General features: G+C 38.1%; 1 protein-coding gene across 1 annotated transcript in view; it reads left to right on the forward strand.

Moving 5' to 3' along the window:
• LOC306764365 (ADP-ribosylation factor-like protein 15) overlaps positions 1-26,471 on the forward strand; it is a 103,294-nt gene that overhangs the window by 51,931 nt on the left and 24,892 nt on the right. Inside the window, exon 4 of the mRNA XM_079251511.1 lies at positions 7,773-7,981. Coding sequence (XP_079107637.1) covers positions 7,773-7,981 — 209 coding nt within the window. The remainder of the gene's footprint in view (positions 1-7,772; positions 7,982-26,471) is intronic.

A 26,471-nucleotide genomic window follows, 5' to 3' on the forward strand; every position in this document is an offset into this window, starting at 1 on the left:
TGAAGTGTGCCTTTTGCTCGATCTAAAGAGTGTCTGCATGTCTGTTTATATAAAAGAAAAAGTGATGTGAACAAGGCAAAAATTCAGTTGTATAAGTTGAAATTTGCTATTTGCTACTTGACTGTTTTTTTTTCACCCCCTGTGTACCACCAATGAATGGTAGCTCAAAACAAGTCATGACAGCTAGTAAAGAAGAGCTTTTTCCCGAAAAGGCCCCGAGTGATGATTTATTTGGAACTCGGTTTTGTGACCTCAGACTAGTGACGACGTGGTTCTTTAGTTCAAAGGCTGTTTGTGCCAAAGGAAGCAAACAAGCAGCTTATTTCAACACGTGAAACAGAGGCATGTCGTTGAATGTAGATGAAGATGACAGCAGCCCGCAAACTTCCGCTAAAAGACCGTCGACATCATGGGAATCATTTTCAAAGTGTGTCCTGAATAAAAAGTAAGCGGCTTGGTGAAAAGAGTTCTCGTATGTGGTCGCAGTGCATGTTGCAAAAGATGCAGAGTACACTTTTACATTGGAAAAGCCTGGTTTTATTCTGTATTTATTGTTTTTGTTTTTTGTTTTTTTAAAATTTAATTTAAGAGGTACATTTCGGGGTAAAGACATGAAGTATTGTCAGTCTTGTTTTCATTAAACCAATAACAGTTGTGAAAGTTGTTTGGCATGAAATATTAAATTGAAGTTTTCAGAAGTGTTTGTGAAGTGCTTGGTAGTTTGGAAAATGCAGTTTGGGGCAATTTTATTTTAAATTTCTCTGTCGTTAATAACAACAGGGCCTAGCATTTTGTTTACAAACATATTTCAAAGCTCGCATTGAGTTACACTTTACATTTAGCCAAACTCACCCATCAGATGATTAAAATAAAACCAAAACTTGGTCATTAGCTTTTAGAGATTTTTTTTTTGGAATAATTAAAAGCCAATACCAAGTTTTGTGTGATTTTTTTTTTTAATTTTCTTTTCTTTTAATGAAAGTCATGTTGTCCAGCCTTACTCGTAATTCAGTGTCAAAGGACAAATGAACTCTCAGATTAAGGGAGGAGCAGGGATATTGCTTAGACTTTAGTTTTGCTACAAGAAAGCAACTTTACCGACTGTATTGTGAGGTAAATAATGTACAATATGCACCGCTGTACTCATGTAACATTTAAGTATGGTTAGTTATTTAAATGACTGTGTCTGTAAATTGGCTACATTGGCTACATACATAGTAACCATCGTCGGTGTTTCACATAAAGTTTTACAGCAGTTTTCTGCACATATGAAGCAAATCATCAGATGTCACCAAAGCACCACCGGGCTTTGTTGCAATGCAATTATTTAAATTCAGATCCAGGAGACGTGAGCTTTGAACTCAGACCTAAAACCAAGGATATGTTTTTATATGTTCATGGATATGTGAATATTTCATGCAAAACATTGAATAAGTAATAAGGCACCATACTTCAGCATAAACTCCAGAGAAATTCACTTTCACATCAGGCTCATAACACAATAACAATGCTCTACTAGCTCTGCAAAGTAGTTTCAGAAAAGCTAAAAGGACAAAATTGCCATTTAATTTAAAAAAAGTGTATTTTTAAGTACACACAGTGTTAAAATTGTGCACATTTCAGTGTATATAAGTGGTATGTTCTCATTTATAATGGATTAGTTATAAGGTAATAACACCGGTGGTAGATCAGTATTTTTTTGAAAAAAAGTCCTGCAACTGACACTTCATTTTGCACAAGACTCTTATCACCATTCCATTATCTAAAAAGTAGTAAGAGAAACAAATATTTTGGTAAAGGGTAAGCTCACAAGATGGTTATGTAATGCTGCCACAACATGTTTTACAGGTTTGCTTGTTTTCTTTTTTTGTCCAAGCTGAAAATTGTTGCTCTCCTGCTAAAGCTTAGAATATTACTCCCTGCACTTACTTTTTAAATCAGCACCATAATGTATAAAGTCAAGACAAGCAAAAAGGCCGTTGACTGCTCTGAGAAATGTAAACATACCCGAAGATTTAACCCTAATTCTTTTATTGAGATGATGGGAAAGACTTCATATTTCTTGTATTTGTTCACGCTATTTCTCAAAGTTGGTTCTTCTCTCAGGCCATCTATCCTGCTAAATCTGGTAGTTATTTCATTCATGCCGTCCAAGTGCTTATATTGAATTAAAGAGGCAATAAGTTTCTCATTTCATGCTTCAGTGCTTTACTCATGAGACATTGCTTTCACCGACATGCTACACTTCTGCTGTTTATATCTCGGTGTGATTTAGAAGTGTTATTATGATTATAACTGTTTTTGCAGCTATAAAGAACACAAGCAAAAGTGTTGAATGTAAGAAAAGCAAAAAAGACAGGAATATCAACAAAAGGAGAGAGGTCATACTTGGAATGTATTTATTTGATTGATGATATGTTGAAATCACCTCTAAGAGCCATGACATCATGGTTAAAAATCCTCTTTGTCAGACCAATAGGTGGCAGAAGTTGCCAATGAGATCCAAAGGGACATGACAGACATTCCACCATTTCCAGGCAAAGATGAAACTTCCTAGACAATCTCTCAAGTGCCACTTTGTCTGATAGCTTTTCACTCCAGTGAGAGGTGTGAGTGGATCGACTGGGGGAGGAAGCAGGGAAGGGAGGGGAGAGCTTTAGAAAAGGGGAGGTAAATGTCACAGAGAGCTCTGCGGGGTGTTTAAACATTTGCCAGCCTCACAGTTCGTCACTTCTTGGCAATTACACAGTAATATGAGCAACAACAACAAAACAACAATTCACAGGACTGCAAAGGAAGTAACCTCATCAGACGGAGGAGGATCATTTTAGCCAGATATGGTACATCCTCCGATAGAAAATGAACATACTTGGGTATAAAACGTGATGGGATTCTTTGCAGTTCTGGCATGTTTTGACAAGTTCAGTAAGCATTTAGAACAAACATTTTGATCTACTTAATGAAGAACATGTTGTGAGAAAGACAAAAGTCTTCCAAGTTAATACTGAATAGCAGAATTTTTATTTTCTTCTTACTGTTGGTCCTAATTATGGATATTCAAACTCCCAAATGTGGCAGAGTTGAGTTAGACCACGCTGTATTTAAAAGTTTCAAAAGTCTCTTATTTTTGGTTAAAGAATTGGTTGGAAAGCAGCCAAGCGTCCTCGGCAGATGATCAGCAGCTTGGCTTTTATCACTCACAGCAGATTTCAGAAATCTCCCATGAGACAAAAGGGATTGGGAACTTTAGGTACAATATAAGGAATGTCATAGTTCGTAGTGTTGAGTGAGACGATTAAAGAAAGCACCAGCCGCTAGTTCTAGTTTTCTTATTCTTTTTATTTTAAAGGACTGACAAGATTTTCCTTTTAATTTAAAGTGATGTGAATAAACTGATAGTGAAATTCGGCTTTAAATTCTTTGATGCCAATTTACCACAATAGTCATCTCAGGGTATTTTTTTTTTAAGTTGCAGTTCTTTTCCATCCAACTGTAATTACTTTAAGGTCAGTCCACTCATATATAATAATAAATCAGAAAATTCAATTGGATTATATTTAATATAATCCAATTTGGATCTGTTCACTATAAATATGTTCATAAAATGACAATTCTTAAAAAGTTTCTTTGCAACAGATCACATTTGATTAAGTCTCCCATCCTGAGCACGCATTAGGCAACAGTGGAGAGGCAAGCTCTCTTTCAACACAACACAACGAGACTCAGGAGGGGTGGCCACTCCATTGACTGGAGGTGAAAAAGACAGAAAAGGGTAGTAAACAAGCCTCATAACACTAAAGCAGGGATTCATGTCGAGATAGTAGAAAAAAAAAAAAAGAGCAACAGTAAGGTTATATTTCTGCACAGTGCATAAAAGATCTTGCAGCTTTGGCCTGTAGTTGCTTAACTAAAGGGATGACTGAGGGTTGCCTAAACCAGGCCTGAACATGGCTTCAACAAAAAGGAAAGTTTTCAGACTACAAGGCGGATACATTGCTGGTTCAATGAGACACGGCCTTGATAACTGAGGACTAAGCTTCCCATTCTTCTTTCACATGAGGCAGGTTTATTTGTATCATGCATTTAATGTGCACGTTTTACATGAAACATTACAAGCTTTACAAATGGTGCAATGAAGGCATTAAAAAGTAGCCTCAACTGGCAAAAGAAAACTTCAGATTAAATCAACAATTAAATTTTACAGTCTCTAGAAGCCACAAGTGGGCCTGAGAGCAAAGTGATTTGCTGGGAACATTGGAACTGTGAGATCTTTAGGATGAAATACAGCTTGGTGAGTAGGAGGAGAAAAATGCTAAAAAATCTTTTCTGCATTTAACAGGGAGCCCATGAAGAGAAGCCAAAATTGAACAAACATGATCTCTTCTGTTATCATCAGAACATTTGCTGCAGCATTTTGGATCAACTGGAGGCTTAATGGAGGATTTTCAGGACAGTCTGAAAATAAGGAATTGATTTGTACTTAAATATTCAAGTAAAAAGTGAACAGACTAATGTATTTGCATGACTCTGAGGCAACAATGCTATTCCTACAAACCTGTTTTATAACTCAGTTATGAAGCGGATTCTGTTTAAAAAGTAGTTCAAGCATCTTCTCTGTTGTTCTGTAAACCATGATAATGCTTTCCAACCTCACATAGGTAGTCTCCTAAGCAGCTGGAGTCTAAATTTATTCTTCTTTTAGACAAGCTTTTAATTAAACTAGCTGATTGATTTAATCTGGATTTAAGGGTTAACTATACCCATGTGTCATCTGCATGGCAATGGAAATGACACTTAAAGTCTGTAATATTACCTAATTTAGCCATATGCATCTAATCTAATATAATAAATAAATAAATCGAACTTAATCCATCTTAATGCTGTTCCTTTAATTCTACTTACTTATTCAAACCTCTGTAACATAATGTTTGGTCCGTGGTATGAAATGCAGCAATCCATCAGGACAAGTGTAGAAACCAGCATGGCGTGCAGACTCAGGCCATGAGGAGATCATGATTAACGTTTACCTTTACTCTTTCTGTGTTATAAAATGATGTAAACCCGACCAAAACTCTCTGAAATTGGACATATAGTTCAGTTGAATTGAATTGAACATATGGAATTTTTTCTGCTTTTCAGGAAATACAGAAGCAAGAAAAGATTTGATTTTATGTTCTCTAATGTACTGAGAGTTCTAATTTATCTAAGTTTTAATTATAGCAGCCTTAAATACCTCACTAAAGATGGATTAATCAAATCCAATAGAGATGTATGATTAAGGGCGACACATCCTGGAGCAGTCTGGTTGGGATCTATAATACCAATTCATGGTATAAATCAGGTCTACTAACTTTGGCCCTATGTGGGCCACCGTCCTGATTGATCCAACAGCCTATCAACAGATACACTGAAAACCTGTGGTACTTGGAGTTGAATAGCCTTGGTTTAGATCAGTGGTGACCAACTGTGATGCCTAAAAGCCGCAGTCCTGCATGTGTTGGGAGTTTCCTGCTGCAACACACCAGACTCAAATAAATGGGTTTTTAGCAGACTTCTGCAGAGCTTAAGATCAAACTCTGCAAAAATTAGCTAATTAAGTCTGATTGTGCGTCAGGTGTGTTGCAGCAGGGAAACGCCCAACACATGCAGGACTGTGGCTCTCAGGTACCAGAGTTGGTCAGTTTATTTATTTAGTTCTATACTGCTTAGTCCAATAGTTGCAGTGAAGCTGGAGCCTATACCAGCAATATGCAGGGAAGAGGGAGTTAGACCAATAGTTAGATTAAACCAGGGCTAACCAGCTGGATCCTCCGAGGGAAAGGACATTGAAAACCTGCTATCTTGCAGGATTTCAATGTATTCCTGCTTTAACACACTTGAATGAAATTAAATCAATCTAACAGCCTTCTGCACGACTCATGCATTGGAGTCAGGTGTGTTGGAGCAGGGATACATGGAAAACCTGCTGGGCTGCAACCCTTCTAGGACTGAAGTTAGCAGCCCTGGTTTAGACCGATAGGTTTTGGCTACTACTTTAGGTGCTCTGGTTCCCTCCAGTGGTAGTCTAAAGAATTTTCCGATATCGGAATAATAATGCTTAATTCTCCCGTTTAAGACAACACATCTCTGTAAGAAATATTTCTTTTCTCTTGCTATTGTAAAAACGAAAAACATAAGGATGATACAGTGTCAATTTTAAGACCCATAAATATCAATTAATCCATATATCACAGAAATGGTTATGTAAGCAGTACTTGGTACATGGAGATCCTGATATATTGCATTTTCTTAGGTGGTATGTGACATAAGAGGTTAGAGAACCACTGCTTTAAGATAAAGCCATTATTCTTATAAGGTCACAGAGTGCAAACGCGATATGGTTGTGTCTTTTTACCGAAAAAGATGTGTATGAATGTGTCATACAGGAAAACCTGAAGCACGTAAAAGAATGGGACATTCAAAACGTTTTATGGGGCTTGTTTCAGGTACTTTAAAGGAAGCTTGTTTCAGGAATCTTGGAAGACTTGCCACAGTTCCTCTGTGGATTTAGGCTGTCTCAGTTGCCTCTGTCTCCTCTTATAATCCCAGATTGACTCAATGATGTTGAGATCAGGGATAGGTGGGGGCCAAGCCATCTGTTACTGGACATCTTGTCCTTGTTGCTGAACATAGTATGTGTCATTGGGAACGAATTTGGGACCAGTCAGATCACACTCTGATAGTCACATTATGGTTTGGAGTCTTGACATAAAAGTTTCTTAAAATTTAAAGAAATATTGTATAATTAAAGTTTTTAATTTCCAACATCTCATGCTTTGTTTGCTGAAGATATGGACATCTGTCTTGTGTATTTGGATGGTGGAAGCCAGGATCTTTTTAGGTTTAGGGACTTTAAATAAACTTTCAAACCTGCCAGTTTTTTATAAGATGCTGTCTTTTGTTGCAAGAAGAATTCCACAGCACCCTAAAAAGTCTGTGAACCTTATCCACCTCATGCATCATTGTACGTCACCGATTGACAGACAGCAAAGGCTTTAAATATGACCACGTAATGGCCTTGCCTTTTGTTGTGCAGGACCTCCATCCCTTGAAGTACTTGTGGGTCTTCCCTAATGTCAGATTTACTTTGAACCGTTTGAGGGCTGTTGTAATGCAGTGAAAGTAATTTCCAAACTGCCTAAAATAACAAATCCCTGAAATAGAAAGCGCATGTTAATGTCAACGTATTGGCAACTGGATTTTCGTGAAATGTCAAATTGGTATGTTGTTATCGTTTGTGAGACTTTTGGGATTTATTTTCCTGTAAATGTTTCTATTCCTCTGAGAAACGCCAAGCTCAATTTTACTTCTTCTAAACTGTAACATTTGAGGTTCTCTGAGAAAACCGTTCTGCTAAACAAATGTACGCTTTGAAATAACACTTCCCAATTATTGTGCAAGCAGTGTAGAGATGAAGAAAATACGACTGCCCAAATGAAACTATCATGTTTATGGCATGTACTTGTTTTACGGGCTACATATGCTTGGAGCAAAATGAACCAGAGTAGAAGGCTGCTTATAGAGATTTTAGAGTATTATATTCTCTTTTCACAGATTTAATGCAAATACCACATTAGATTTATTTCTGTCCTTTTTTTTAAATTAAAGAGTACATTAATAGTGCTTAGTAATGAAACAGGCTAAACAGTTTTCATAAAACAGCCATAACTTCATTTATAGCAAGGATTTCCCTTGGAAGTTGACATATTTAACAGAACCACATCTGTCCACAGGAGCAGACAACATCAAGAAATACTGGAGTCGTTACTACCAGGGGTCACAGGGTGTAGTCTTCGTACTGGATAGTGCATCGTCAGATGAGGACCTTGAGGCGGCACGTAATGAGCTCCACTCAGCTCTACAGCACCCACAGCTCTGCACGCTGCCTTTCCTCATCCTCGCCAATCACCAGGACAAGCCAGCTGCAAGGACGCCAAATCAGGTAAACTTCCCTGTTGATAGTGTTGGTATATATTTTCTCACACATCAAAATAATTGAGTCTTTGTTTAAAAAGTGTGCGTACACAGGCAGGGATCTTAATCTTTTAAGTTAAAATAATTAATTTCACTCAACAGGAGCATCGCATTTTTGTGTTTCAATTATTATATATATTGTTGAACTTCAGCTTTTTTTTTTTGCCATTTTAAAAAATGACCACTTTTTGTGGTTTTTAGACTGAATGTGATTGCACATCCCTGTCAACAGCTTTGAGTTGGAGGCAAGCTTGTTTGAGCCTCCCAAGGCAATTTGATCCCTGGTGTGGAGCCATAATTAAAGCAATGAAAAATCTATCTATAAAATTTCTTCTGAGAGGTAAGAAAAAAAAAAAAAAAAAAAATCTCATCTGGAGTAGGAAAACCACAGCGTACTCCAGCTGTCTGGCCTTGAGTGAAGCTTGGGACGTCAAGAAATAATGCAGACCTACTGCCTTGTGCGCACCGCCCCTCATTAGAAGCAGAACCATAATGCATCACTGACAGACTGGCAGGTCAAGGTGGAAATATTGGTGAACCCCTTGCAACATTTCAGATGTTACTGGAGCCTGACTGAACATGCAATGTGAGTCGCAGCTGTAGGCAGTAATTGATGCACAATTTGGACTTTTATTTCTGTGCAACATTCTTCACATGATATATCGAGGTGAGAGGTGGTGGATGGGTATGGCGATACTGAAAACCTCCAACAGGCAACTGAAGGAGAAACTGTCAATGAAGACTTGTGCTCACAAAGATCTCTAACCTCTGCGAGTCTACACAGGCTTGAGGAAGGTTACCAGCATGGTACTCAAGAGATGAAGAGTACTTTAGAAGTCAAGTGTGTGCTAAAAGAGAAGCAATTTGAGACTTATTTAACATCCATACATTTTCTCCACCCACTCCATCCTGTTTAGGGTTGCAATGGACACTGGAGCATTTCCCGTTACCTAATATACTGTGGTTCTTTCGCTTAATCAACCATTGTGTCAAAAATACTTTGCTCTAAAAGATATTGATTTACAGGATACTTATAGTGGCAAGCAGCACATTTCTGACTGACCATCCTTGTGTTTGGCCAACACAGTATTCCCTGACATCATTATTTTTTATATATATTCAACATGTCCGATATTATAAGCCTATCGATATTATCAGCTGATAATATTAAAATTAAATTTTAAAATGCAATTTTGGAAATTATTGGTATCTGTTTTTATCTTTTTAATGATTTTTTTTTTAACCCAATACGCACACATTATATTATCAAAGTCTTCAGCTAAGTCTCCTCTAACTCTAAATGACTAAATATATATGTTTTATGAGTGAGTTTGTTTGGCACAACTCACTATAAAGATATCTGTATTGGTTCATATTGATGTCAGAAAATAAGAGTTGGACAAAATCTGTATATAGGAAGTGAGTTGAAAAAATCCAATATAAAACTTTCCTGAGTTATGTGTTTATTATTTAAAGAATTAATTCATTTACTTTATTTATTCAATACAAACTGAAACATTTGACAGTAAATCCTTGGATGACCGTCGCAAGCTTAAAAAATGAGCTTGTAGTTGTCTCTCCTGAGAATTACAGTAGTTTGGCTAACTTGACCAACCTTGTTCCCTGTTTGGGTTTCTCTGCCTTCCTTTTCCAGCCATTCTGATCCCCTTCCAGAAGGAGCCACTCACTGTTGGATGTTATGGCTAGCGTTCCTGGTTCTATCGTCATTCATGTCTCAAAAGCCTTGAATGTCACTTTCCCACATGCAAACATGCATACACGTATGTAGGTCTATGTAATGTTTCTGATAGATACCTGGAGAGTCGACCATCGGCCTTTCCCAGCCTACACCACCAGCTTAGTGGAGATTTTCTTCAGTGGCGTGAAGACTGGTGGGAATTCGGAGAGGAGAAAAGTTTTCTCCCAGATTATGTTTTGACTCGGGTGGAATGCAATAGATGCAAAACTTACACTCCACCTGAATTAGTCTAAATTAGTTAAAGTAATAAGTATGGAAAGCACAAGCCACTGTAGTCATGAAAGCCTCTTAATCTTATTTATATTTTAAATGGCAAATTTTTGCTTTCAGCTCCGAAACACAGAGCTTTTTGTTGGTTGGTTAATTCAGTCTGTGAGCTCCTCGTACTCAGCCGCCGGTCATGACATGATGTGTCCTCTGCCACATTTGATCCCATCACGCTCTGGAAGTGTTTGCCAAAACTACAGACATGTGATATTGACTTAAAGTTTAAATTGAATTGAATATACTCAATTAGTCTTATATGGAAATTATAATGTAATAGTAGTTTTTATAGTTGAAAATAAATAATAAATTATAAAACTTTAAAGTCTGATGAAAGTGGCTATTAATGTTTGTAGCAGTTCTTTGTTACAGCTGACCTGAAGAATATTATCATGCATAATAACAGTAGTATTAATTATAAAAGATGTCTTGAATTGTCCATCATGTGCTGAAAGTTGTACATCTTTCTTCATCACAGTCAGCTCCTAAGCCTTCCCCGGCACAGAGCCAGCCAGTTTGTCTGGTTTCTTTAGGTCTGGCTCTGATGCCGCTGCCCAACAAATATCTGCAATACCATCTGCACATTGAATTTTTGCATCTCAGATTTATAGAAAATGTGCAACATCTTGCAGGCATTGAAGGATATTAGCTTCTATAAGAAGTAAATTCTACTTTGCCCCTTTTTGAGGTAATTTCAGGTGTGTTGGAGAACTGAACTGAACTGATGTTATCTTCAGTCCAGAGCTTAAATCTTTCTTTCTTTGCTAATGCATAACTCCCTTTTATAAGAAACACAAAACTTTCATATTGTTATCTCCAGGACGTTCATGATGTGGGATGTTAGGGCAGTGCACCAGTTCAGAGGCCACTTTTAGTTTTTAAAGGGACAATATAAATTAAACTATTGTTTATAGCTTGCTGAGGAAAATTATTTTTCTTTGCTATTGTTTTAATACCATGTCTCCATTCACCTAAACACACTGCATTTGCAGATTCTTTTTTTTTAGTCCCGTTTCTGAATCAAATATCAGTTTTTAAATATTCAAGTTGTTACATAAAACTTAACACCTGCTGTCTTTGATGGCACTTTTTTTTCTTTTTTTTTTTTTTATCAATATTTAATTCTGCTGATGAGCTAACAGTGTAATTTGATGTAAACTTTATATTCCTTCAGTTTAAACATATTACCCAGTTTGGATACTAAAATGACTCGTTTGTTTTCCTTCTCTTGGCTAAGTTCGTGTATACTCATTGTAACCTGTTAGTTTAAATGATCATCATGAATGTTGCTGTGTCTGTGTGAACTCTTTATCATCTGATCATAGTTTTTCACTGAGGGAACTTAATGTTCAGTGAGTCACGAATTATTTTATAAGAGCCAAACATTTTAGAAGACTGTAAAATATATCATTGCCTCCACATCTTTTACTACACTGCATTTGTGTGTCTCTAAATAATATATGAGAAGCAATGAAGTTGGAGCTTTAATTGTTTCTAATGCTGCTAATTGATGATGAGAGAAATTATAACGGAGACCGCTGCTAATGGTCAGTGCACGTTGCTTTTACTGGTTTTGGGGCAACAGAGCCAAGTTTACCTTACAAATGCTTTACATGCTTATTGGATCATCACAAAAGATGAGAACACACATGTTCAGCTCATGTTAGATGGAGTGAGGATGTCTTTGTGTGCAAATTTAAGTTGAGGGGCAGTAGATTGTAAAGCTACTTGCTATTATCGTGAGATGGAAAGTTTTCTGTTAACTTTACAGATCAGCTTTAATGGAGAGGGAGCTTCTGTCTACTGATGCCTTCGCTGTTACTGTCCAGACTAACAAAGACACACACACACAGAGACCACAATTCAGCATCAGCTGGGTCTTTATTTCTGTTTCTGAGGTAGTGGACATGTGTAACACTCGGATAGCTGTCGCCTTGGAACCTGGGTCCACACACTCTCCGTCTGATTCCACGTAATCTAATCACCTCTGCTGGTATGCACTTCACAGCCACGGCTAGATTTTGTTAACATTACTCACACACACTCCACTCAAAGAGAAGGAGCCGCTCACTTCTTACAACAGCTACCTCACACCCAGGTTGCTGACAAGGCCAAGACTTGGCCACTATCACTATATTAGTACGAAACATTGTTTCCATTCCACTGGCGGTTTTGAAGTATGCATCAGGATACATAAAAGCTCTTCCAGCCTGAGTAAACTTAAGCAGATTGCCTGTGCAAAAATACCATGTTACATAATACATTTTTGTAATTACAACAACAAAAAAGGAAAAACAACAGACTGCATCATTTAGTGAGACCTATTAAATAGGGATGCACTGATACCGATGTCAGTAACTTTATCGGCTCAGTACCAAGCGTGTGTACTCGTACTTGGAATTAATAAAAGTGTACTGATACCACAACCAATACCCAATACCACAATAGTCAAGCCAGCCCAGATGTGTTTGATGACATGTTTTAGACATGCTTTAAAAAAAATGCCTTGAATGTTAAAATGTGATATTTTTTGTTTCACTAAAAGCTAGATCTTTGTTTCAAAACCACACATTTATAGTTGTATTTGGATAATATGTGCCAAATCAAAATAAAACTTGTTGAAATTGTTAAATCTGTAATGTTATTATATTTGTATTGGTGAGGTAACTTCAGAAAGGATGGGTCATTTATTACAACCTACTGAAATCTTACACAGTTATAACAGCAATAATAATCATAGTCACAATAATGTTCACATAAACAGATTAAAACAAATATCGGTATCCGCAGATATTCAAATTTCAGATATTGGTGTCGGATCGGTGCGTCCCTAATTTTAAATAATTCCTGTTTTCAGATTTTAGCATCTCGACAGCTTTGGTTATTTGTTGTGGTAAATAATTAAATATTGAAGGAAGCTGCTTAAATATGAAAAATTTCTTCCTTAGTTTTGATTTTATTTTATTTATTAAAAATAGGTAAGTACACATAAATGAACACTGATGTAAAAATGTGTCAAGAGTTCATCCCTTGGCTCGTTTCCGAATGTCGTCCCCAGGCAGGTTGTTGTTCTAAACAATAATCTTAAAAAAGAACATCATAAATACATAAACTGGCATAAAGTCATAAACTGGCATAAAGTCAATGCAATCTCCATTATTGCACATCTTCGTGATAAACTGCAATATACCTGTCAATAACATGAGAAATATGAGTTATTATATCATCTTTAATTTTTTTAATATATTTATAAGATTAAAAAACTTTCTGCCTCTGCATCTGTATGTGATTCAGAATACATTATTAGATTAGCCCATTTTTCTTTAATATTACTCCATCTGTAGCACGCATCACCACATCTGGACACCTCAGGCTTGTGTGTCACTCTGCAGTACTTCATAGGCTGTTGGATCCATTTCATTTGAGATGTGCCGGAGCAGGGACACAATGGAAACCTGCAGGACTTTGACCCAAGAGGTCTGGACTTGGAGGATTTTGCAAACATTCCTATTAATCCTCTGGTTCTGCAAACCTTTGGAGGCAGCCGCTGCCTTGCAGGTTCTTGCTTCTTATGAAAGCAGCACCAATGAAACAAACCCAAATTTAGTTGGTCTGAATTTTTTTGGGGCAACTCTTTTGGCGATGACACAATACGCGTATGGTGTATTTGTGTTGACCCTCCTCTCACAACAAGCACTCTGTTGAGGAAACAAGGTGCTCGTTTCCTTTGCTGATTCTGCTTTCAGGGGCGCTCCTTGTTTACAGTGTCATGTTAGTGACTTTGGGTGTTTCTGGTGTTGCTAGAGTGAGGGGTGAAAGAGGGTGGCAGTGAGGAAATAGTCAGGGACCTGTTAAGGTCTCACTGGGGCCCTCTGTGCTGGAGCAAGTGTTTTTGGGAGCAGGGAGGGTCTGGAGGAGGTAGAAGGGAAATGTGGGACAAAATTCCTCGTTGACATCAATCTCCTGCCGTTGGGGGGCCCAAGGAAGCTGGGGAGGAGTAGAGGGGAGGTCACACTGTTGATATAACACCTCAACAAAGCAGGTCTGTTTGTATGTCGGGGCGTAATGGACTGCATGCATGAGGGGCTCTCGCTTTAGGAAATGCTATCAGTGTTGCAGACAGAGTTCTTTTGCTTGTTTCGGTGTTTGTGTTGTCTGAGGAACAGATAGAAGACAGAATTAACGGATGATGCGGCGTATGATGAGTGGAAAAACAATAGAGGCCAGGACTGAGTCACGACGTGAAATGTGGGAGTAAAAGAAAAAAAAAATACAGTACTCAGAGGAAAAGAAGCAGGCTGCAAAGTCCAACCTTTGAGAGCCATGAGAACAGCTCCCCTCCAGAAGTGAAGACAGAGACACTGAAAAATTGTGGTTCAACTCCCAAAAGGCTAAATGTGGAAAACCCCATGCTGTCTTTTCCTTTCTTCTCTCTTTTTATCTTTTTTCACGCTTTTTAATCCCTCACTCACGCCCTCACACAAACAAAACCAACCCAGCTCTGCATCTTTTATGCTTTCGTTCAATGTGAGCGAAGCAGGGTCTGACTGGAACTAGAGTACATCTGGATTTCCGTGCACCAAAGCCAAATCTGATGTTCTGATGTATTGTGACATTGTTACAACAAAAAAAAAAATAAGCAGACACTCAAATGATGAATATTGTTCTGAATAAAAGTAATAACCAAAGATTTATGTTTATTCAGTTGATTTTTATTTAATGAAATGATTCAGTTCTTGCACATTTTATCTCATTTTTGTGTTAAAAAAAAACAAAAAAAACACACAAGACAACTGTAGAGGAGAGTAGAGACGGTGACAGATTTTCACCTCCTCACTAACCAGCATGCAAACAATCATTAATCATCAGTTTGCCATGTTTTGACAGAAACAGACAAGCGGACACACACATACACATGCAGGCACATTGACGCAGACATTGTTTGTTTCATATGTGCAATGTTTGCTGCCTTCAGCGGATCTTAAAAGAAATAAACCTCCTCACTTGGTTGACGTTTTTGTCTTTGCTTCTGTTGACTGCAGACATATGTATTTAAGAACACCACCTCCTCCTGTCAGCTGATTTCAGTCTCTATTTTTATTTATTTGTTTATTTACTTATTTCTTTTGCTATCTGACTTTCACCATTGTAAATTCTTTGTTCCCTCTCCTAAACTAGCAACAACATTGGTTTTCATTATAGTGTTCACGTATCTTATCACGAGTATTTCACATAGAGTTCAGCTTCATATGATCATTACAATCTGACTGGAGATTAATGAGAATTGCTGTAGATTACATGATACAGTCTCCTTCTGTCACTGGACATTTACATTCACATGAATGAGTGTACGTCTATATTCTGCGTTGTAACACTAACATAACGTGTATGTGTGAATGTAACACACACGCTGAAAGAGTGATAGACCGTGGAAAGAAGTATTTCACGTATTCTGAAATGCCATCTGATGAGTGGTGAGGTGAGACTTTGCATCTGCCCTGCACAGATGAAGTCACAGTTGGCTCAGTGCCTTTGATTCAACACTTCATCTGCATGTTTACGTTCATTTCTTTAACTGTGCTTTTTAGTTTACTTATTGACTACTTATTTTTATTTGAACTTTAACATCCATAGTATTTTAAGTCCTTCTTGTTGTTTCTCTGTGTTGGGATGATGACATTTCAAGGAAAGTTCGATCAAAATCCAACATTTGAGTGATTCACATATAAACAGTCTCTATTTAAAATAGTGTCTTTTAATTTGATTTTTTTTTTTTTTTTTTTTTTAGCCTTGCAAAACTGAAGACATATAAAAGACAAAATAAATCCCTGACATAAGTTCACTTTTTCTCCCACAGCCCTGGCCTCAATGGCTTTATGCGTACATCCTATTTTTTTTAATCTTTTTCTGTTTTCATTTATCTCCAAAAACACATTTAATATCGATTTGACTTACTTTTTACTTTTAATTTTTAAAATGCATTAATATAATATTTCAAAGTAACAAGATATATATATTTAAATAATTTATTTATTCATTTATTTGTTAATTTAATGGTGAGAGTTAAACCTTTGTTTTGCGTTGACATCCTGTTCTTCCTCTGCGCACATCTGACATTCAGCTGATACACTGCTGAGATGCATCAGAGGAAGGTGTGTGTGTGTGTATTAAGTGGGAGTCAGCGTGTGTACCAAACTGCTCTTACCAAAGATGCTGTTGCTACTCAGCTGATTTTTGCAAGGCTTGCTGTAGTAGTACTATGATACAATGTTTGACAGCTGGGTTTGTAATCTGGGAAGCTACTAAGAAGAAGTGATAGGACACATTGCAATCAAATCCGTTTTGGTGCACAAGTTTCTGATCAAAAAAGGCTTTTTTTTATATATATAAATAAAATGAGAAAAAGGAAATAGTTAAATTTTTGTCGGTAATATAAAGATTAGTCCCACAAGCAGGGACTGAAATGAGACTGGTCAAATCAATCCATCAGGTCTATCTAGTTACAGGCTGAAGCTGTCAGTTTTAGAGCCCCATCAGAGACAATATGATTGCTATATATGCATGAAAACAAGTAACAGAGCACTACAATTTAAGGTTTTTGTGTCTACTGAGGTTAACTGACAAAGGAAGCTGAAGCCAATAAATTCCTTGAACTAACTGGACTAAATCTCCCTTTTTTTTCTTTGTAAAGTTAATCTTTTATTTGTTTTCCTACTAAAACAGATACCCATGGTGTTCTTATAAAGTTACAATGTTTTTATTTTTTCTTGAGGACCACTAAGTAAAACAAGATGAGAAATTGACTGATGCAATTTGTCTTTCAGTGCATGGGTTAGCCCTCCTTCACCCAGTGCACAGATGTACACACACACACACACACTCACACACACACACAAAGCACAGCCGTCAACAGTGGGAAACACTGGAAATGGAAAACAAAACTCAGCCAAAATACGACAGCAGTTCATCCAAATGACTTAATTCCTGCCACCGCAGTCCTCTGATCCCCAGCCAAGTTTGAAGTAGTTTGGATGGACAGTCATAAGTAAAAACAAAGGACACACACCGACCTGGAGGCATTCCTGCATTTGTTAGTGAGACTGTGTGAAAAATCATGTAATTTATTTTCTTTGTTTCACCATTTTTTCCTTTCTCCTTCATCACATGTAAACCCTAAATTAAAATAAAATATCTTTTTTTGTTCTGGACGAATGTGGAACTCATCTCGGCATGTGAGAAGCTACAATTCTCTGGAAAGCAAGTTTTCTGGAAGGAACATACTCACCAAGCCCTCAGCTGAGTGGGTTACTCCGCAGTCAGATTGTGTTCTCCTTTGGTCCACAGGAATGTGGCTCACACACCAATGGAAAACCCACAACCAACACATTTTTCTTCCCATGTAAGACCTTTCATTTAACCACTGTGTGTGTGTGTGTGTGTGTGTGTGTGTGTGTGTGTGTGTGTGTGTGTGTGTGTGTGTGTGTGTGTGTGTGTGTGTGTGTGTGTGTGTGTGTGTGTGTGTGTGTGTGTGTGTGTGTGTGTGTGTGTGTGTGCCCCCTTTGGATGAGCACAATAGAAAACAGAGAGCACTTAAACTTCAGGAGAGCTGAAATAAATCACTGATGACAGGTGTGTTTTTTGCCATTTTTATAATGGACTTCTGTTCTCTTGTATGATTTGTGCTACTCTGACAGATCACATTTTTATTCTGCTCAAAAACTACACGTGTGATACAATTTTACATGTCTTGTAAGATCAGCATGTTGTCGTTTAAATATATTGTTAAAACACTAAATTAAAGCTTGGAACTTCCTGCATCTCATCTTTTTAGTCACATCTACTCTTAAATTTCGTATTTTCTCTCAATAGACATGTTCTGATCAGTGACTGGTGAAACCACCAGTGACAGCTACAGACGAGGCCACCTTCAGAGATTAAGACTGTGGTTGGGTCACCATGAAGGGAAGTAATATTTAGCCAGCCTTTTTGTCTCTATTATCATGCTTTTTTAAATAAAGTGGGTGGGGTGGGGGGTTACGGGGGCTGGCCCTGGCTCTCTGTTTGATCATTGATCCCCATGACCCCAGTTGAAGGGTCTTAATCTCTCAGTTGACCTCTCTTAGGATTTTTTTTTAGGAAGGGTTACAGGGGTGTATGTTGACCGGGAACTATCAAGAGAGCAGGGATGCCATAGAAGGCACAGTGGGGGTGGGGGGATGGCTCTTCCACTTGAGTGGAAATGGAGGGGCGCTCTGAGTGTGGATTCACATCTTTCACAAGACACAAGTATGCCACTTTCCAGCAATGTGTCACTCCCCCCCCCCCCCCCCCCCCCCCCCCCCGTTTTTCTCCAATAAAATCCTCTTTTCTATTTTTTTTTTTTTTTTTTTTTTTTTTTTTTATGAACCCACCGCGGTGCGACAAACAGCGTGATGATATCCAGTCGTTGGCGTGCGATGCGGTTCGTAAAGCGAAACCCAGCTGTAACATGACGCAGCGTACCGGAAGCAAAAGTTTGGAAGTGCAGCTTCCCAGGATGCTGCTGGGAAACATCCTGAGAAGCTGCACTGAAGCTGCAACAGCTCCAGGAATGCGCATAATAAATGTCAGAAAGTCAGAAACACGTTACATAGTTACTTTTACACAATACCTAAGATTTCTATTCCTTTGTTTTTTCTCACACTTCTCTCTCTGACCACATTTCTTTTTTTATCAACTACTAAAAAAATGTATTTCTCTCTCCTGTCACTGCTGCTCCTTAGTTTATTCTTATTTTTTGAATGGATGCATTGTTGCATTGCTTGCATATAGTGAATATCTACCACAAGACCCTGACCTTCATCAGAAAGTTAAAAAAAAAAATCCTCATAATTGCACACTATCAGCATATATCCAACATATGACAAACATTAAAACAGCCAAAGGTCACAGCAGTTGATTTAAGTGCTCCGTTTGATTTGTTTACACAGGATCCAGTTTGTGCATAATTACTTCTAAAGAAAAGATGGAATTTGTTGCTCCATTCTTTACTTCTTCTTTTTTTTTTTTTTGGTGCATTACAGTTTCTTGAGGTCTCTGATTTCCTTTCTTTCACCTCCAAATTAATAACTGCTGATTAGGTGTCAAAAAAGTTTATTTTGAGACTTTAATGTGCAGTACAAACACGTGCTTGTTTTGTGTGAAGATGAAATATGGCAGGAAGAGTAGGAAGAGAATAGATGGAAATGTTTTCATGAGCTTGTCTTTGGTATTCAGGCCAGATAATTAAATCGCTCTTTCAACTCGTCTCTTCTTTAAGACCTCCAGATATGCTTGAGTGTTGTCAGACAAGGTGTGTTGCAACAAGCCCATCCATGCAGCTGTGCAGATGTGCTCATTTATAAATGCAAGCGCACACCCGAGGAAAGCAAATGGCTTCACATCAACACATCGCATTCCCTATAATCTCTTTTCCTGGTTGTGTCACACTCTCGCACATAACACTATGTTATGCGGTCGATTCGCTCACCCTCAGGTATGCAGCTGCACTCCCACTAAACCACAAGTAAATACCCACATGGCAGCGTGGTCTTCTTTTCCTTACTGTCCCCAGCTGGAAAGGTTTAAAAAACTAACTCTCACACAGTCCCTGGGAAGGAAACCATAAAGAGTGGATCTGATGTGAAGAGGAAAACCACAGTGCTGGGTGAATTGTGATAATGACAGATGGAACACTTCCTGGCTTCTTGTTTTGAGAGAAGATACTGATCTCAAGCAGTGTTGCCTAAGAGACTCAGCGTAGCCAAGCACAGACAGAGATTACACTGAGTGTGCTGAGGAAAAGCGAGAGGGCGAAGGAAACACAAAGCTGCAAATGAGAAAGGTGTTGTGACAGAGCGTCGCTGCCCTGGACCTCCCCTTCTGCTTATCTCCCCTGCCCATCGTCTGGAGCTCTTTCATCCGCACCGAGTCTATCCAGACCACAGGATTTTGTCAAGGTTTTTTTTTTTTTTTTTTTTTTTTTTTTTAATGCAGCTCTATTTGTTAGACATGCTAAGAAATACTTTTCAAGCCGTCACATGAATGATGAGGAATCCACAGACTGTTTGGATTTATTCATCCTGAGCACAACAGCTTGTCATAGGAGAAGCAACAGAATTTGTTTTATCTTATGTACTTTTCTTTAATGACACTCATTGCAGACATCATTTGCTGCGGCTTTATTATCTGTCTGTTAGCCTTTATATTGCAATATTAGGGAGTATCCTCTTCTGTTTCTCATTAATATCATGCTCTTCAGCATAATTTCCTCAGGTGATTGTCAGCAGTGTAAGACACGAGTGCAGGTTACACAAGTTAGCATTAATTCTGCTTTCTTTCTTTTTCCTTTTCTTTTTTTATTTGCCATTTACATTCTCTCATGCCACAACTACCTCCAGATGTTAACCTACTACACCGTGCCTATACTATTTTTCGGGGGATATGTATCCCTGAATTGAGTTGGATTTCCCTCCATAAAGCCACTTTAACAGCCAGTGTTTTTCATATCTTCAAGATTTTGACACAACCTCTCAACTGAGTATTCTGGATATAACATCGGGGGGACTGTCTTTAACAAACAAACTCTGTCCATGACTAAAAAAGGCAAAATATATGGCTGTGCTATTATATAGGGGGGAAAAGAGTGCGATAAAGTTATCAAGCTCTCCACCTCTCCACCAGACTGTAACCTGGTTTTACAATAAGGAATTGACTAAATGATTGCAGTCACATAAATATGACCTTTTATCCTCTGTAACAAATATTTACACCAGAAATGTAAGCGTAATGAAGTTTAAACATATTCTTCAGCTTCTGGTTATTCTTCACCAGTCGCTCTCTTTGTGAGGGATCTGTCACATGTTTGTTTTTTCCTCATTTTTCCTGTCCGTCCTGCAATAAACATGCTCTGAAATGGCAGTCATGACAGATCTGCTGGCTTGTCAGGTACCATCAGTGCAAAGCTTGTGCCATGTGACACCTCCGGCAGCTTGCCAAAAGCTAATTGTGCTAATTGGCAAGCGTCAATCCTGTAACGAGGCTTTGAGGGGTAACCCACCAACATAGATGAAAGCGGTAAGATTTGTCTTGTGTCAAGGACTTGTAGGTAATCGGTGCGTCCGCTGACCTGAAGGCCAGGAGGGCAGGACCACAGTGCTGCTGGCAGGCTTGTTGCAAAAATGAAGGGCACAGGGATGTAATCTGTGGCTCTGCTCCCTGGATATTCCCAGAGACCAGGATCGCATCCATTAACATACATATCAGATTAAATACTAAAATATCTGAACCTTGTTTTCAGGGTTTATCCTTCCTTTTTTTCATCCTTTTTTCTCCATTTTTTTAAAGTTGTACTTGGCAAATTTGGGTTTATGTTAGGGTTTAAAAAATGTAAAGATTACAATCCATCCAATCAAAACAGGTCACGCCTTGAGCTGCAGGCAGAAGAAGTCAGTTCTCCGCTTTGCTCTGTGGAGCAGTGGAGTGCAAATTGTCTAGTCTCAGGAGTGATAGATGAGCCCAGAAACCAGACAGAAACTCTCCCAAGGGCTTTACCAGTCACCAGGTCATTTTACTTTTGCAGCTTTAGTTGTCTGATAGCCGTAGCTTAGAGTGAAGGGGGGGGGGGGTATTTGCTGCTGTCTACGATACAGAATCGGTTTAAAAACTGATGAACATATGCCTGTTTGTTCCTTTAGCTGTTTGTTTGTTTGTTATCTCAAATAGTTGTATCATCCTATTTTCCAAAAATCCTTTTTCATACTGTCTGATAATCTTCTGAGGATTATTCTGTTGTTTCTAAAACCATGTCCACGCCTGGTCACTGTATAAGCAACCCTGACTCTCAGAGATTCAGATGACCATCAGTAAATTCACATCCGACAAGTCATCATAAAGGTATTTAAGCTATATATCTGTTTTAGATTTTAAATCTGTAACGCTGTTAAATCTGGAAAAATAACATTGGCAAATGAGAAGCGTTACAGTTTTATCAGGTTTTAGGGCATTGTTGATGGATACTGTAAAAAATCAGAGATCATATCAATGCAAGCCTCATATTCATGTGCATGCACACTTATGCACACATTTTCTTGCTGCACAATTGTGCAGAGTCAAGCTAAAATATTTGCTCACAATGAAATATTCAAACTCTGCTTAACCTGAAAAAATGCTGACAATCTTGGGCTCATACTTTAAATAGTTTTAAGCTTGTTCAGCTGAACTCAGGGTGATTTGGACTCATGTTAAAGAGCCTGAATGGCTCTCCAGTGCTTTATCTCACAGGTTTGGCATGCAAATGCTGCAGGGAACTAATGTTCGTCTCACTCGATTACAGTTTTCCGATATATGGCAGCCCAGAATCCAGATATCAAGTTTCTCCACCGAGTTTGTTATCTGAGTGTTATTTTTGATTTTGGGATTGTTAATTAACTGGACTTTTGTGAGATGGCGAACGATTTACTGGTCCATTCTTGGGTATACTTATAGTGTATCGTGTGCCTTTATTTAACTAAGGCTTAATAGGATTAGCTTTAGTGCTTCCAGTTTAGGTAGTTTCATACTTAAGTTACTGTAATACACTGGCTCTTACCCAGAGGGCTTTGCAATCTAATAGTGTAGCTTTGTATTCTTTTTAATAGCTAACTGAAACCTTGTATTATTTTATATCTATAAAGACTAAAACTATCACTGATTTTAAAAGTGTGGCTTTTTTTTTTTTTTTTTTTTAAATAAAAATTTTATAAAAATCTAAAGGGTTAAAATGTATTTAGCTGGTTTCCTTTGTACTGTACTTAAATGTGAAATACAATATGAAGAAATTGTTGTTGTTTTTTTTTCCCTTTCAGACCTGAGTTGAGAAATGTCTGGAACATGATACTTTTCCATACCTTACATCCCTTCAATCACGCAGCAGTGATTACTCTGCTGCTCTACATAGAAACAGTAAAAGTATAGTAGTATTACTAACAGAGGGATTGAGTTTGGCTGTTTTAATGTTTGAAAATTGTTGATTTAAAAAAAAAAAAAGAAAAACAACTCCTCCCCTCTTAGACTTTACACTAACATGTGCGGTGTTGAAATGTTTGAGCCAGAAATCAAGTAAATGCACAGAATACTTGGCAAATCACTCTTCCCCAGTGCAATGTAGCTACATGAACATGTAAACTGTCTGAGTTTTGCAGACATCGCTGCAGGGCAGAGGGAATTACACTGTCACACAGAGGATATGGAGCTGCCGTGATATCCTCTTGGCACATAGTTGAAGACCATCCAGGTGGAAATTGGTATGCTCTGCCAAGAGCGAGAAGGGGAGTGAAGTTGCTGCGTGGGAGGTGCTCATCTGCATTGGCAAGCATTGTCTTCATGTAAACAGTATATGGATTTACCTGTTGTAGCTGTCAAAGCGAGAAAGGTTTATGATGTTGGATGTTGAAACGGCATGCGTCACGTTTTCCACACCTAGATTGTTCAGAGTTATAAAATTGTATACTCATCTGTCAGAATTTTTTTTTTTTTTTACTGCCTTTCCTCAGAAACCATTTTAATTCAATAATCCACTTATGTTTACTTAATATGAGAAAAGTGGTCATTAATGATACTCTTGCCCATTTACTTTATCATTAAAAGGCAGTAAATAATGTTCATTGTAGTATTTGAAGAATTTTCAAGATAATTAAAAGATAATTTAAGGGTTACAAGTACAGAGACAATCTCAAGGTAATTTTAACATCCCTTTTTTTTTTTCAAATTACCATCTTTATGCAATAAAAAACACGACTTTATGGATGAAAAGTGGTGCACAAAACAACTTATGGATAAAAAGTGATGCAAAACACAGAACGTTTGAGTGTGGGTTAAATCGAGATGTACTGTCCTTTGTTTTTCTTATATGAATTTGGTAAATAAGCACTTGCCATGGACTACAATATAAAACCACCAGAGTTTTTTGTTACAGACTTGCACCTTTAGAACTGGACTTTAAAGACAGGAGTGGCTCTGACGCATAACCCCTGATACTGCTCTGTCTTGTAGCCCAGCATAAAGCAAACTCTGCAAACTCACTTTAAATGCAGTCATGGCTAACATAATGAAAACATTTTGCTATATGGAAGATATAAAACTAAATGTTAATATCTTAAACTTGTTAATAACATGTTTACTTAGCAAAGTGATCGTATGTTCAAACTTGTATGCAACTGGCCTTCATTTTGCAGCCATAGAAAGCGCCCCCTGCTGGTCGATAGATTCAAGCAAGCATACGTTTTTTGCATCGGTTTCATTTGGTACCTAACAAATTGATTATACTCAGTAACTTTTTAAAAGAAACTGAACAGATTTTAAAAGCAATATTCAACATCCAATAGTGGATTATTGTAGAGTGAGATTTTTTTATTTTTAATTGTTACCACATTAGTTTGGTGCAAAAGGAGTTTCAGCATTGTACTTTTACTCTACTTTCCTGACTTTACAAACCAGTAAAGCTACAGCTGACCTGTCAGCCCATGTACACTAATAACTGTGATAAATATCTTCCAACATTGGAGATGTGACCGATTGGCTTTGGTAACCAGGTGTGTTGAGTGCCATAAGACTGCCAGGGCATGATTAAAGCTCCAGGATTAACTCTCGCATTCTTCAAGCTAGATAACATATCGTATAACTCTGTGGCTTTTTGAACCATACTGACTATTACTTTCTACTCACTGAGTCTGCATGCCATTAACCAGTCCTCACATCATTTCCACTTGGCAAATAGGCTTGGAGGGGTTGCGTCATGTCCATTTTGATTAGAAATAATGAAAAATATTGCTGTATTTAGAGAGAATTTCAGTGTGGTCTCCTTGCATGTGGTTTAAGTTTTCAATTGGCCAGTTCACATGGGCCCCACACATCCATTGTACCAAAATGTGATCTGCCTCTGGTTACGCTATTTGTGTAATCCTTGATTCAGTCACACCATGTGTGTTTACACAGATTATTTATATGTTGTGTTGTTTGCAGGCTGTACCCATCTTGGTGTTTTGTCAGTTCTCATGCAGGCTTTACAAGAAGAAGAAAGTGAGCATGTGTGTTTTCAGGGAGATTAAACATGAAACTTTAGACATGACACATGACTGAAGTTTTGTATACCTTTTAGTCAGTGTTAAGTGCAGGAATAACACGGTGTCTGCATGCTTTTTACAAGAAGCCTGCATGGTACTGCAGAAGTTAAAATGGTTCCTTTTAACGAGGTAGATCAACAGGTCTCAGTTATGTAATAGCTAGCTGTTTCCGTGTAAAGCAAGCAAGCTCAAAATTTCTCGATTAAGCCACTTCCATTAGCATCTGAAAGTCTATCACTGTTGCGTGCTGCGTTGGGCAGTATTACTGTTCAAGCACGATTTGTGTCTTAATCGCGCCGGATGACAGACGAATCCCCTGGGCTGTCTGTGCCACATGAGACAGTCCTCCTCAGCTTCCTGTGATCTGGATTACCCTCCCAAAGAGCTTCAGAGCAAAACAAGACAGAGTGATACCACGGTATTACCCTTACAGATAATTTAAGGTTGAATGTTCTAACTTTACCACATCTTTAAGTCAACAGATTTACCCAACACAGCATGCAGACATTTTCATTCACGAAACATCAATAGAAAAGCTTTTGATGTCATGGTTAAACAGTTTAAATGCCTAGAGAAAGTAGCATGTTATTACTTGTCCTTTAATAGGTTTTGTAACTACGGAAACAGAAATTAGAGGATTTTATATAAATTATGTCCCCCATAGACGAGAGTCAGACTCTAAGTTATCGTGTTCACTTCAATCAATCTAAATGTGCTCTGTTTAATTTAACCGTGTCACATTTTCCTCAATACATTTTCTTTTCTAGCCATGTTGCAGCCTCTTATTTTTGTGTAACACACACTGGATGGCAAAGACTTGATAGCGGATGAAGACTGTTTTTGTACAGTTGACTACAAGTGCTATGAAATATTTACTGGAAAAGGAAAATCTTCCTATCTCATCACCTGCTGAACAAGCTTAAACTTGCAGAAAACTTTCAGAATTTTTCCTACTTCCATCCACAGCCAGTATTTGTTACGCAACCACAAAAACGTGTTGGACTGAAATGAATTTGACAGACATACCATGTTATCTGCTGTGTGTATCATCTGTTTAAGTTGTGACTTCACCTAATTCAATCTGTGCCATCCTCACACAGCTCAGTGCAGTATGATGGAGTTAATATGAGGGTGTTAACCAGCTCACCCTTCTCCCCAGCTCTAGTGTCCCATTTGTCCCTGTGTAGCCTGTACTCTGCTTCCCTTCTGCAGTGTCTTTTCTGAGAGGCAGCTCCTCTGAACCCAGACAGCGGCACCATTTGTTCTGCCAGGACCACGAACGCTTTCAGCCATCTTTAGCTATGCCTTTGCTGGTT

Source organism: Telmatherina bonti (genome assembly GCF_933228915.1).
Source record: "Telmatherina bonti genome assembly, chromosome: 13".
Lineage (NCBI taxonomy): Eukaryota > Metazoa > Chordata > Actinopteri > Atheriniformes > Telmatherinidae > Telmatherina > Telmatherina bonti.